The sequence below is a fragment of the Bison bison genome, unplaced genomic scaffold (assembly GCF_000754665.1).
Source record: "Bison bison bison isolate TAMUID 2011002044 unplaced genomic scaffold, Bison_UMD1.0 scf7180017864289, whole genome shotgun sequence".
NCBI classification, from domain to species: Eukaryota; Metazoa; Chordata; class Mammalia; order Artiodactyla; family Bovidae; genus Bison; species Bison bison.
In genome coordinates this window covers 11,553,879-11,566,454 of record NW_011494861.1, presented here as the reverse complement: position 1 = coordinate 11,566,454, position 12,576 = coordinate 11,553,879, and the positions used below count along the sequence as shown (strand labels likewise).

Sequence of the window (12,576 nt, the reverse complement as noted above, 5' to 3'; positions counted from 1 at the left end):
GGAGTGCCCGCAGGGTGAGTGAGGGGTGAGTCAGGGGTGAAGGTGTGTCAGGCAGCAAGCTGGCCACAGGACTTGTTTCAGGGGAGCATCTTCTGGGGGGACCTTAGTTTCGTAGGTAGGGAAGGGACTCAAGGAAGTGCCCACCCAGGCAGGGGATCCGGAAGTCTCCCTGGGAAACAGGGAACGGTTTCAGCAGGTCAATACCGAGTCCCAGCACACCACAGGGCCAGCCTGCGCCCAGGCCTGTCTGGGGCCAGGATGGAGGGAGTGAGGGCTGTGCTGGAGGGGCCTTAATAGCCAGTGGCATGGGCTGTGACCACCCACAGTCAGCCTGCCTGATCCTCTTGGCCACAGGGTCACAGGAGGCTCTCTTCTCCACCCTGTGGCTTCGCTGCCCACCCCCCACCCCAGCTTCACATACCACACTTCAGTGTGCACCTGATCTGACCTTGGGGGCCAGGACCTGATATGGAACCCCAATCATGAGCCTTTTGGGAGTGAGTGTTGGGCTTGGTGAGGCTGGGAGAGGGGTCCACCCTGGTGGGGAACGACCCTGACCCTTCAGCGGATGGTTCAGGACCCCCAGAGGCTGCTCAGCCCCAAGAGCACTAGGAGAAGCACTGACAGCCTTGGAGTAGGCTGCCTGGGCCCAGACCCCAGGAGGAACCGGAGTGAGAGGAAAGGGGCAGCCAGGACTGCAGCCGCAGGAGGTTGAGGTGTGGGGCGACTACAGGAGAGGAAGAGAGGACCAGGGCTTCCTTGTGTGCTCCAGGAGCAGGAAGAGCTTCGGTGAGGGGCTTGGCGAGGGTTCAGGGCCAGCGGGGTTGGTGAGGGCCCAGAGGATGGGGAGTCTCTGTGAGGGCGGGGCCTGCCTGAGCAGGACGGGGCTCTGGTTCCCACGGGTATCGTGACTCAGGGTCTGATGCTCCTCCAGGAAGTGTCCTGGTCCTCTGAGCACACCTCCCCAAGGGCTTCTGGGAATATCTGAGCTCTGAGATCACCCCGAGCTCCTCAGTGGACAGTCAGTGCCCGAGGCGAGGGGACAGGAATGCCCGAGGGATGTGCCATCGGGGTGGGGCCAGGTCTCACCACACGGGACCATGGCGCTCAGGGATCCCCTGGCCCCACACACCTGCTCACTCTCATCATGACGAGGGAAGAATATCTACATCTCGTGAGCGTGAGGGCCTCATGTGAGCAGGTGAGCTGCTTACCAGCTTACTCCGGCTGGCTGTGTGTGCACCTGTGTGTGTGTGTGCACGTGTATGCACGTGTGAGGGGAGCCTGGCTGCCGGCAGGTGACCATGAAGCTGGGGCTTACTTGCCAGACTGGGCAGAGAGCAAGGCCTGCAGTGACCACCCCTGTCCAATCATGGCTCTCAGATGGTAGGGGTCCCCAAGACCTCAGGACACCTGGGAGTCCTAGGCTGGAGGCACAAGCTACTTTTGGCCAAATGAGCAGGGGACAGGCCTGCCCCACAAGGCCCACCCTGGCCATGGCTCCCCAGCCCCAGTACTTGTGCGAGGACTGGCTTCAAGACTCTGAGGTCTTGCAGGGGGCACAGAGAACAGCCAGTTTGGGGAAAGGTCTCAACATGGGTGTAAACTCTGGTGTGCCCCACAGGCCAGAGCCTGGGAGACAGAGGCTGGGCTGCAGCAGGGGCTCTAGGGGGTGCACTTGGGCTTGGCCTCCACCCCACCCTCTGCACTCTGGCTCCTGACAAGCTCGGAGTTGCCCTCTGGCCACAAGGTGAATCCTCCGGTCCTGTCCCTCCCACACCCAGCAGTGAGCCGAGTTCCCAGTTGGCCTGGCCTTGGGGGCCAGCTCTTTCTGGGGCCCGGTGCCCAGGCCCCACCAGGGCCTCTGTTCTCATGTCCCATCCTCAGGCCCTGCTCATTCTGCTCTGTGCTCCCACCTCCCAACTCTACAGCTGGTCCTGCCTCTTGCTGACCTCTGATGGCTCTGGGTGCTTCTTTGGCACCAGGTGAACAGATGAGATGAATGAATGGACGAGCTGCAGCTATGACCCCAGGGCCATGCCCACTGCCCAGCCCCACACCAAGCTCGCCTCCTAGGACGTGGGGCTCCTTGTGGTGGTTGACATGGTGGAGCACTAGGAGGGGACAGGTGCCCCACCTGCCTGCTTTGCCCAGAAAAGACCCCACAAATTGGCCTTATCTGGGCTTTTTACATGAATGCATGGAGTCCAGGTGAGGAACAGGTGACAAACTGAGGGGACTGTGCAGGGTCCCCACACAGACACCCTGTCCCTGCCAGCTGCCCCACCCCCCACCTGCTTTCTGGCCTGGATACCCATCAGAGTCATGTGCCCAAGAGTCCAGGAATGTCCCTGAAACTATTTGGGGGGCCTGAGACAGTCACACCCAAGGCCCAGGGTGTCCAGCGGCAGAGGGGAAGCCAGCGTGGCCGAGGGCCTAAGAGGCCAGGCTACAAGAGGCCTGGAAGGTCAGGGGCAGCATCTCAAGTGTGGGGGCAGAGGGCTGCAGGGTCAAATTCAGAGTTGAGTGTTGCTGCCAGGGGTGGCGAGAAGGCAATGGCAACCCACTCCAGTGTTCTTGCCTGGAGAATCCCAGGGACAGGGGAGCCTGGTGGGCTGCCGTCTATGGGGTCACACAGAGTCAGACACGACTTAAGTGACTTAGTAGCAGCAGCAGCAGCAGCAGCAGCAGCCAGGGGTGGAGCAAAGCTGAGGCTGGGGGCTGCAGGGCTGGGAAAATTAGAGAAGAGGCGGCTCTGAGGTTCCCAGGGGAAGCCAAGGGTCATCTTGCATCCACAGGACCTCCATGGGAACCCCACAGCCCTTCAAGGCTGTCGGCTGCGGAGGCAGGTGGTTCCAGGCCGCTGTCCCCAGAAGAGAGGGCGGAGCCTCCCCCAAGCCCTAGTATGCTGATGTACTCCCACGTGCCCAGGCCCAGGGCCACACAGACACCCCCCGGGGGGTGTGCAATGGCTGCAAACCTCAGACCAGGCAGTCCAGGCTCTCTGCCCTGCCCCCGCTCTGTCCTGAGGACGGGCTGGGATGCCTGGGATGAAGCCACCAGTCGGCAAACATCCCCGTGCTCGCCAGCCCCTCCAAGGGTCACTCACCCATTCTCGCCTCCCAAAGGTGACAGCTGATGCTGGCCTGCACTCTGTGCCCATGTGTACCTTCCTCCTTGGGCTGTGAGCCAGGCACCATGCATGCCCCATGGTTGTCGTGTCTGCACAGGCACGGTCTCTTCACAGAAAAACCTCCCTAAGAGGCACCCACACGCTTCCCTATCTCCGTCCTGACAACTGGGGGCCACTGGGATCTCCTACTTACACGAGGTCACTTGGGACAAGCCCCCTTCTCCCATAACATCCTCAGGACTGGGGGCTGCCTGCAGGGTGGGGGTCTGGGTCCTCGTCAGGAGCTCCCCATCTCCCGTGAGAGGCTTCCTCCTTGCTGAGGAACAGGGAACCCTGGAGCAGTAAGAAAGGCCTGAGTGGTTTATTGACGCTAATTTCAGGTGGTTGCCCCTCATGACCACCAGCTAGTCATCCATTCATGTCCTGGTGACCGAGCTCATGTCCAGAAACTGCAAAGGCTCCAGTGGGAATCACGGTGCAGAAGCTGGGAGGCTGGCCACACAGGCCCTGTCTTGGGCGGCACGGACTCGGACCAGATCCTGAAGGAGGAGACAGCAGTCCCAGTAGAGATTCTGGGGAGGCCAGGCCACACTCCACCCGCATGCAGCGGGTGCCCCAACACTCCAGTCTCCACGGGAACCTTGGCTGGTGCCTCAGGGTGGGGGCAGCCAGACAGGACTGCCAGCCAGCGAGGTCCTTGGGAGGCTGGCGTGATGAGCCAGTCCAGGCTTCCAGGCAGCAGTCACAGGTAAATGTGGCCCTGGGTGGACACATCCCTGGGGGACCTTGACCTCCAGCAGTTTCAGGCCAGTTTCCATCCCCAGGTGGATGAGGACCTGTAGCGCCTGGGGCCCAGGCAGGGCTCACATGAGGGCAGCGTGCCTCTTGGACTTCTGTACAAAATGCGTTTCTGCTTGAACACAGACAGGAGTCAGCAGGAAGCCAAGCAGCTCAGTCCTGCAGCTCCTGGGACTGGGCAGCAACGCAGCACAGCCTGTGGTGCCTGAGCCTGGGGTGGGCAGGTAGTCCCCAGGTCCCACCTCCATGTGGACGCAGCTGGAACCTCAAAGGCCTGGGCCTCACTGCTCTCAGAAAGGATGCAACGTATCTGCTCACCATGGGCTCCAGGGCGGAGGAGCACCCGGGGTCCTGCAGGCTGTCTCTCTCATGGGGCCCAGACCCCATTTGCCTGGCTCCCCACCTGGGCTCAGGGGCAGAGGCTGGAGTGATGCTCCAGGTTGGTCACACTGAGTGACACGTGCGGTAAGGAAGCCCTGCAGGTGGGTGGCTCTCCCTTTGCATATGTGGCTGTAATCAGACGAGCCAAGCCAGGGCCATGTCTGGGCCCATCCTGAGGCCTCGCTGGGCAGCACCCAGCCTTTGTGCATGGGGGCCCCTCCTCTGCGGTGCGTGGAGCTGTGGGTGGACCTTGGGGTCAGACGTTGCTCACCCGGGCCTCCACAGAGGAGACAGTGGTGGGGCCCACATCCCTGTCCAAGGGCCGCTCACGCCGGACGTAGCGCGGCTTCCGCACTGAAATAGAGTCAGAGACAGGCGGGGTCAGAGCAGGGCCTGACATGGCAGGAGGGCAGCAGACTTCCCTGGGGCTCACGGGAGTGGGGGTGGGCAGCCACAGGGGAATGGGGGTGGAAGCCCACTGAGCTCCACCTCCTGGAAACCTGAAGCCCCTTGGCCAGGGCAAGGGTCTGGCTCTCCTAAAACACAAAGGCACAGGTCGTGATGTGCTAGAGGGTGGACGGTGGCCCCCTGCAGTGTACCCGTCCTAAGGTCCAGAAGCTGGGGATGTGACCTCACTTGGAGAAATGGTCTTGGCAGATCTGATTATCTGATGGGCCCTAAATCCAGTGTCCAATGTCCTCATGAGAGGGAGGCAGAGAGCAGGAGACCCAGAGGGGAGAAGCCAGTGGAAGGTGGGGCAATGGCCAGAGGGATGTGGCCACAAGCCCAGGGACACCTGCAATCCCAGAGGTCAGAAGAGGCAGGAGGGACCCGCCCCAGAGCCTCTGGAAGGAGCGGCTCTGCCCACACCTGGACTTGTGACTTCTGGCCTCCAGGACTGTGAGAGAAGACACTTCTGTCCTCTCGAGCCCCAATTTGCAGACTTTGTTATGGCCATTGCGGGAGACAATACAGGCACCTGTGCTTGGACACGGCGCCACTCGGAAGAAATGAGATGTGTGTTTCACCGGACAGAGCAGATCTAGCCTTGACAGAGTAACTTCTCTGTCCCCCAAAGGAGGACGTCCCCACCTGTCCCCACTCCAGATCTCTGCATGGTGGCAGGAACAGTCTGGGGAGGAGGCGGGTGACGCCTGCTCTGTGGCTTGTGGCTGCGACCTCCCTACTCACGGCATCAACCGTGACACAGATGACACGGTCAAACTAAAGTGCCCGTCACCCTGGAGGGGCCGTAGGAGAGCCGGTGCGAGCCACCAGCTCCTGGCTCGGGCAGAGCGGGGTCCTGGAGAAGGGCAGAGGGTGGCAGAGGTGACTCTGGACCCATGTTGGGAACCCTTGACACACTGAGCATCTGAGGAATAAAAGGGAAATTCTCACCAGAGACAAGGCACCCGATAGGATGTGGGGTAGGAGGAGCTGACGTACCTGAGGACTGAGGTGGGGGAATCATCACGGCCTTGAAAAGAGAAAAGGCACAGTGAGAACTGTGGGCAGGACGACCACCAGTCCAGACGGACAGACACCCAGATGTACAGACACAGGGCCTCCGCCTGCCCATTGGGTACTTACGGCTTCGCCAGGCTGCAGGGCGGGAGCTGCAGGGAGAGCACAGGTGTCACCTGGAGGCCACAGAGCTCCCTCAGCCTGAGCGGGGTGTGGCACGTAGCCTAAGGGAGCCTCACTTGGGGAGCCCTCAGCCTGTGGGGGTCCCTCAGCCTGAGGGGGCATAGCCTGGGGGAGCCTCAGCTTAGGAAGGGTCCCCTCAGCCTAAGCAGGTATTGAGGGCCCATCAGCCTGTGGAGGGGTCCTCTCAGCCTAGGCAGGTGTCCGTGTATCCCTTAGCCTGGGGGTCCACAAGCCTGCAGAGGGTCCCTGGATCCAGGCTCACTCCAGTCCCTACTCCTGTGTCTGTGGATGCCCTCAGCCTACCCCTGCACTTGGGATGGTGTCCCCTTATCGCCTTGAATCAAGCCACCCACTACCCTCCCCAGCATCCTGCCATCTCCATGGAGCAGACAAGCCAGTCTGCAGAGTGTCTGCCACCGTCACCTTCACAGTGAGACCCCATGACATCCACACAGACCATTCCTAGGATGTGACCACCCCCCCATCCTGACACGAGAGCCATGTGACAACCCAGCCCCCTCTAGGCTGCCTGAGATGAAGCTTTGCCCCCAGACACCAGCATCTCAGCCCGGCCCCATGCTGTTCCCCTGGGACCCCTGGAAGGAGGGGGTACCTCTGTTTCTTCCATAGAAGACCTTGGGCAGCTTGCTGGCTCGCTTGAGGTAGAAGAATGCAGCCACAGAGAGGATAAGGCCCGAGCTGATGAGAAACGTCCCCAGGAAGAGGGAGGCGGCCACCTGAGGGCCCCCTGCAAGCAAGGTGAGGGCTGGTGGTGTGCACACTTGGGCTCCCACAGGGCTGAGGGTCCTGCATGCAGAGGTCCCCTGCACTCAGCTGACTCCCCAGGCGTCAGCTGGGGAGTTCTCAGGGGGTGGGCTGTCGAGAGGTCCAGGGTCCCCAGCTCAAGCTCTCCATCCCCTCCTCATTACTTGGCACCCACTCAGGGCCCCACAGCTCTGGCACAAGGATGACCCTGGCCCGCCTGTCGACTGTCACCCGGGTGGCCTTCCCAGCACCAGGACACCAGCCATCTCCACCTCCACAGGATCAGGACAGCCGGCAGACTGATGCCGAGCAGGGGGACTTTGCGTTCAGAAGCCTGTGGCAAGCGCCCTTCTGACCCTGCCATGTAGACAGGAGGCCAGCTACGGCCACACTGGAGCCTCAGGAGGGACGAATTCCAGCTAAACTGGCCTAGATTTGCCACAAAGGAAATGGGCTCAACACTGGACTGCATGGGCCTTACCTACCCCCCTCCGCTGCAGGGCCCAGCCCCATATCGCAAGAGGCAGGGGCTGTCTGTGCCCAACTGCCCTAACGCTGCTGTTCAGCCCACAGCAGCACAAGGCTACTTGCTTCCAGTTCTGAGACTCGCAGGGAAGGCCTGAACCATTGGTCCAGGTCAACATGTCCTCTGCTGAAGGACCAGGGTCTGGACCATCATAACCCCCATCACGACCCCAGCACCTCAGAAGAGGAGGTGGCCTCACTCATCCTCTTGAATCAACCCCAGGCCCAGGGCAAGTCCTGCCCCCTGACTGCAGTGGCCTCGGGTGGCCTGAGTACCATACCCCCATGGCCTGGCCACTCTGTGGCTCCTCAGGTGTCTCAGGTACGATGGGACTCCTGGCAGCAGGAGCAGGCTGGGGCCCAGAGTGCCCAGGAGGTGGCTCCTGTGTCTGCTCTGAGGACCAGGTGGCGTAGAGGGCCCTTTTCTCTGCCTACAGTGTCTGTAGTCTCTTCAGAGACCTACGTCCTAGAGGAGCCCCCAGGGACAGGGCTGGGGTTCCTCAGGATGTCTTCCCATCGTGGAAAACCATACGTCTTGGGCTCCCAGGGACTGGGGGGCCTGGGCAGGGTGGTGGCTATGAGCAAGGCAAAAGGTTAAGACGTATGGCCTGTTCAGAGGCATGTGGGGGCCCATGCCAAGTGACCCCAGCCACACCCACCCTTTTGAATCAACCCCAGACCCTGACTTCAAAGCTGATAAAGCCTCCAGACCACAGGCTCTGCTCTGTGAGCAGGGCGGGGTCCTGTGCAGAGCTCTTGGCTGGGGTGGAGTCTGCCCTTGACTGTGGACATGGCCCTGCTGTGGCCAGCACGGGTGACTGTGTCTGCACTGGAAACGGCTGATGGTGCCCTGCATCTCCCCAGAACTGGCGTGGTGAGCTGAGACACTTACCAACACTCTGCCACCCAGGCATCCCTGCGCTCTTGTTCACAGGGAACTGTGCACCTCGGCCAGCAACTGTGGGGGAGCACAGCAGTCAGTGCTGCTGGAGGACCCCGGGGAGCCAGAGATGCAGCCCAAATGCAACTGTGGCCCAGAAAGGAGAAAGGGAGGTGGCCATGGAGGCAGAGCAGCCCCTGCCCCACAGCTGCTCTGAGGGACATGAGGACTCAGGGAGGGGACTCTGGGGGCCACGGGGGGACAGTGTCCCAGGACGGGGGACAACAACCCGGATCCCCACCCTTTCCTCCAGCACTCGGAGGTGTGGCCCCCTGGGGAGAAGCAGGCTGGAGGACGGGGTGGGGAGAGGGGCGGAAGGACGTACGGCCTCTGCACTCGGAGCTGTTGTGGGTTCCGTTCCTGCACTGGACGCAGCTGATGCTCCCATCCTCAGCCGGGCGCCCGTAGCAGCCTGTGCCAGGGGACAGGGGAGGCAGCTCGAAGCACAGCCACGCCAGCTGGCTGCCTTCAGGGAGCACTATGCTTTGCGTTTGTAAAACTATGTTTATTCCAGAACACTAGTTCACCCATTCTGGAAGTTAGGATGGACTTCAGAAAAAGAAGCCCCTCCACAGGAACCACAGCCTGCTTTTTCTTGCCTGGGGATCCCCATGGGCCCCTTACTGGACGTCTTGGAAACGGCTTCTACAAGAATGGAATCTACAAGTATTAGGAATAGGCCTTCATTTCTTGTAAGAACCGGGCTTCTCTTCTGAAGCAGGTGGACTCTTTTTCCTTCACTTGGCATTTCTTGGGAGGGGCAGACGTCAGGGAGGCATCTCAAGGAGGCCCAGGAATGTGGGGTCCTGGGCACAGACCTGTTGCCAAGGCAGCAATACCCTCGAGGGCTCCCTCGGCCAGCCCTAAGGTAACTGGGCTCCTTGGCAAAACTGCCAGGGTGGCTGACCACGAGGAGGCCCTGGGCTGTGTGTGCAGGGCAGGACTAGCGACCAGACTTAAGGAGCAAAGGTTGACTTTATGGAGCCTTACAGCACCTGGAAAAGAGCCCAGGGCCTGGCTCACTGGCTCTCCACCTTTCCCAGTGAGTAAGGAAGGTCACCGCCCAGAAAGGCCAGGAACCTTGGTACATGGGGACTCAGGAAGGGGGAATTCACCCCAACCTAAAGATACTAAGGTGAGGTCTGGAGGTGAGTCCTCGGCTAGGCTTCCTGGATTCGAGAGGCCTTCAGAAGTCCCATCTGAGAGTCCTTGTGAAGAGGCCAGCAAAGTAGACTTCAAAAGAGCCTATGTGGTCAATCACTGCTTTGGCTAAATTTCTTAAACAATCAGCCCCAATTTAAAGAGCATAGACTTATTTTTAAGTCACTTTGTGTCACTGTGATTTTCTCTGGTGGAAAGGGGTGGCTGTAGAGAGAAGTGATCTTTCAGTAGCAGACTGGTCTGGCTGGTGGACAGCAGACTCCAGTCCTGCTCTTCAACCTTGAGGTCCAGCCCCCATAAACTGGACTGGATCCTGAAATCCCCAGCTCCTCCAGAGTCTGGCTCTGACTCTCTAAACTAACGTTTCTGCCTCTCGTCCACCTGCTGACTTGGAATCACCAAGAACCAAAACTGCCTTTTCCCAAAGCCCTGCAAACGGATGTGACCTTCAGGGCAGTCAACTCAACAGGTCACGGCAACCTGCTGCCATGCGGGCCTTCTGGAAAGTTCCAGAGAAAATCGGGCTGTATCAAGGATTTCCATGCTGCCGCCACCTGCTGCCCACATGCAGAGGCCTCACTGTGGATGGAGCCCACCCGCAACCCTCTTTCTGACGTGGTCTATGGGATGGCCTGTCCCAGGACTGAGGGTCAGCACAACGTGGGAGCCGGTGATTGCCTGGTTCCATCTGCTTTCTTTCTCTTTTGCTGATTTCCTGTCCCACAACTTCTAACCCAAATCTCTCCATGGCTACCAACTTGGTTTTCAATATGTGACATTATCTGAAGGTAAAGTTTCAAGTGGAGACTGAAGGAAACCAGAATATGTCACCACTTCAGCACAGAGATTGTTTTGAGGTGAGGCAATGAGAAAACAGCAGGTGCCAGAAGGGTGCTCTGACCTCCCTTTTCTTCCCAGAAGCAGGAAACAAACCCCATGAGAGCTGCCCCTTTCCCCCAACCAGGAGGAGACAGGACTCAGGGGCCTTGTCACCATCCCCCTCGATCCCCTTCAGCTGCCCCAGTGTCTCAGTCACTTGCCCACAATCATCTCCTCATTCAATCTGATGTGTTAGCACTGAGGTTCTGCCACTCGTTTGGGGCTTCATTTCCTCCTGAGTCACGTAAAACTTCACACGTTTTGTGTACTTTGCTGCTCCTATCTTACGTCAGCTTGTCTCAACCCAGCTGAAACTCGCTGCGGGTAACAGGCAGTCTTGCCTGCCCCTACCTCCCAGGACGAGGCCACCGTGTCCTCCTGGGGTTCTGCCCTCAACTCCCATCATGAGGCTCCATCAACCCTGCTGCCTCTGCCCACACCCCAGCCCCTCCTTCCCTAGGCCGCCTAGGCTGGTTCACACCAAAGCTCACCTGGGCCACACAGGCTAGTGCCTGGGCAGGTGGCGTTGATGTTCCCCGCATCCACACAGCACTCAGGCTGCTGACCCTAGAGGGGAGACAGCGGTGAGTTTCTGTGGCCAGGTGGTGTGTGTGGGCCAGGCCCAGGGTGGTATCCACAGAGGGGCTCCCAGAGAGCTCACCCCTACGCCCAGGGCCCAGCCTCTTATAGTCAGCATCTGGGGACTGCACCTGCTGACCTAGAGCGAGGTCAGGACACACGACTACACCACACAGACCCTCCCTGGGACAGCACTTGCTCTCTGGCAAGCGTTTGGAGATTGAATCACAACTGAGGTGTCTGGTTGGGACCTGCTGGGGCACTCTCCCCAGCACCCAGACTCCCAAGAGCAGGAAGGAGACTCCCTCGGGCTGACCCAGAGAGCCCATCAGGGATGTGCTAGAGCAGCCTAGTGGGCAGGGATAGACCTCTCCTCCACTGCCCGCTGCCCTCCCTCGGGGCCTCCCTGCCACCCTTTCTCAGGGGTCTCTTGGATCAGGGGCAGAGCTGCCACCTCTTGCCTTGTGAGCTACAGGCAAGCACAGGGCAGGCATTTCAAACATGAAGTTATTAGTCGCCACTTGCAGCTGGTGGCTTTGGAAATCAAAAAATGAGGCTGCTAAGAAAACAGGCACATGTGTTTCTGGACTGTGGTGACTCAGGAAGATAAACCCAGGCTCCCGTGGCCTCCCTGGTGAGAGGCCTGGGTGGCTCTCATGATGTGTCTGCCCCTCCCTCCCGACCAAACAGCTCACAGGCCTGGACGCCTCAGTGATGCTCCTGCAATAGACACCCCCTGGGGGGATTCCAGCTCGGCCCCCACAGAGGAAAAGTTTGCCCCAGGCAGCACTTCAGGGGCAAACACGCTGGCCAGGCCCACATGCAGGAGTGGGTGGTGTGGGTGCTTCATTCACAGACCAGATGGTTAGAGGTGCCTCGAGAGGGCGTTCCAGGCAGCTCTGCTCTGTGTTCACCCAGGTTTCCCAAGACCTGGCCCAGGACTGGCAAGGAGCGCCTAAGGGTGGCCAAGAAATGGAGGGCGCCATGGGGGCCAGGCCAAGCCTGAGAAGGGAGGCTCAGCTGTCCTGTCCCACCCAACCCAGCTGAGGCAGAGTGGCCGGAAGGCCCACCATCCTGGAGACGGGCAGCCGGGTGTGTGTAGACGTGGCCAGGCACCTCCAGGAACCACTGCTCAGCACACCTGTGTCACTGACTTGGTAGTCGTCACCTGGCCAAGTTGAGCCTGGAGCGGGCATCTGTCCATCCCACTAGCTCTGGCCAGTGCCAGTGGGCAGCTGTGTGGAGACCCCATTTCAGCTCCAAGAAGAGGTCCAGCTGGGCAGAGGGAAAGGAGGGTCTAGCAGGCAGAGAGGAGCAGGGGCCAGGGGTAGGCCCGTGCGTCAGCTGCCCACCCAGAGTCACAGGCCCCAATCCTGCAGGGTGTACAGTCAGTGTCTCTGGGGCTGGGACAAGGGTGGCGCCCACAGGTAGAAGGGCAAGACCCCCTGGTGAAGGGCCCACGTGCCACATGACAGGTGCTTACCGCAGTTCCTGAGGCTCTGCTAGCAACTTCCACCAGGAGGCCAGCCAGGAAGATGGCACGCCGGAGCGCCATGTCCCGGAGTGCAGGCTCTGTGAGAGAGAGGGGTGCTGTGTGGCCGCAGGTGCCACCTGCCAGCGCAGGGCATGGTTGAGGGAGGCGGGCTGGGGCAGAGGACACTTACCTGGCCCTCTTGGATGAGGGCTGCAGACATTCAGGCCCTCGACACCCTCGATCAGCAGTCAGGGGGTTGGTCGCTGGCTCCAGAGTGTCACAACCCTGGAGCCA

The 12,576-nt window shown here is 60.3% G+C and overlaps 1 protein-coding gene across 3 annotated transcripts; it reads right to left on the bottom strand.

Annotated features, from left to right (window-relative positions):
* Window positions 1–3,478: 3,478 nt before the first annotated feature.
* LOC104995948 (chromosome unknown open reading frame, human C1orf159) lies at window positions 3,479–12,575 on the bottom strand. 3 transcript variants are annotated; one of them, XM_010850018.1, is made up of 10 exons: window positions 12,473–12,569; window positions 12,292–12,380; window positions 11,950–12,083; window positions 10,721–10,796; window positions 8,515–8,601; window positions 8,142–8,207; window positions 6,573–6,707; window positions 5,903–5,928; window positions 5,759–5,789; window positions 3,479–4,666 (listed from the first exon to the last, which is right to left on the bottom strand). In XM_010850018.1, exons 3-10 carry the CDS (start codon window positions 12,058–12,060, stop codon window positions 4,569–4,571), a joined length of 630 nt encoding a protein of 209 aa, XP_010848320.1. In that variant the 5' UTR covers window positions 12,061–12,083; window positions 12,292–12,380; window positions 12,473–12,569; the 3' UTR covers window positions 3,479–4,568. The 3 variants fall into 3 exon arrangements, with proteins under 3 accessions (XP_010848320.1, XP_010848322.1, XP_010848321.1); XM_010850020.1 differs by lacking the exon at window positions 11,950–12,083 and having other exon boundaries at window positions 12,473–12,575; XM_010850019.1 differs by lacking the exon at window positions 12,473–12,569 and having other exon boundaries at window positions 11,977–12,083; window positions 12,292–12,373.
* Window position 12,576: the final 1 nt, after the last annotated feature.

Coding starts and splice junctions, on each gene's coding strand:
- LOC104995948 (XM_010850018.1), bottom strand. CDS start 12,060: ATGGGGTCTCCACACAGCTGCCCACTGGCACTGGCCAGAGCTAGTGGG. Junction 8,208..8,514: donor CAGCTCCGAGTGCAGAGGCC/GTACGTCCTTCC, acceptor GCTCCCCCACAG/TTGCTGGCCGAGGTGCACAG. Junction 6,708..8,141: donor GCCTGGGTGGCAGAGTGTTG/GTAAGTGTCTCA, acceptor CCTTGCTTGCAG/GGGGCCCTCAGGTGGCCGCC.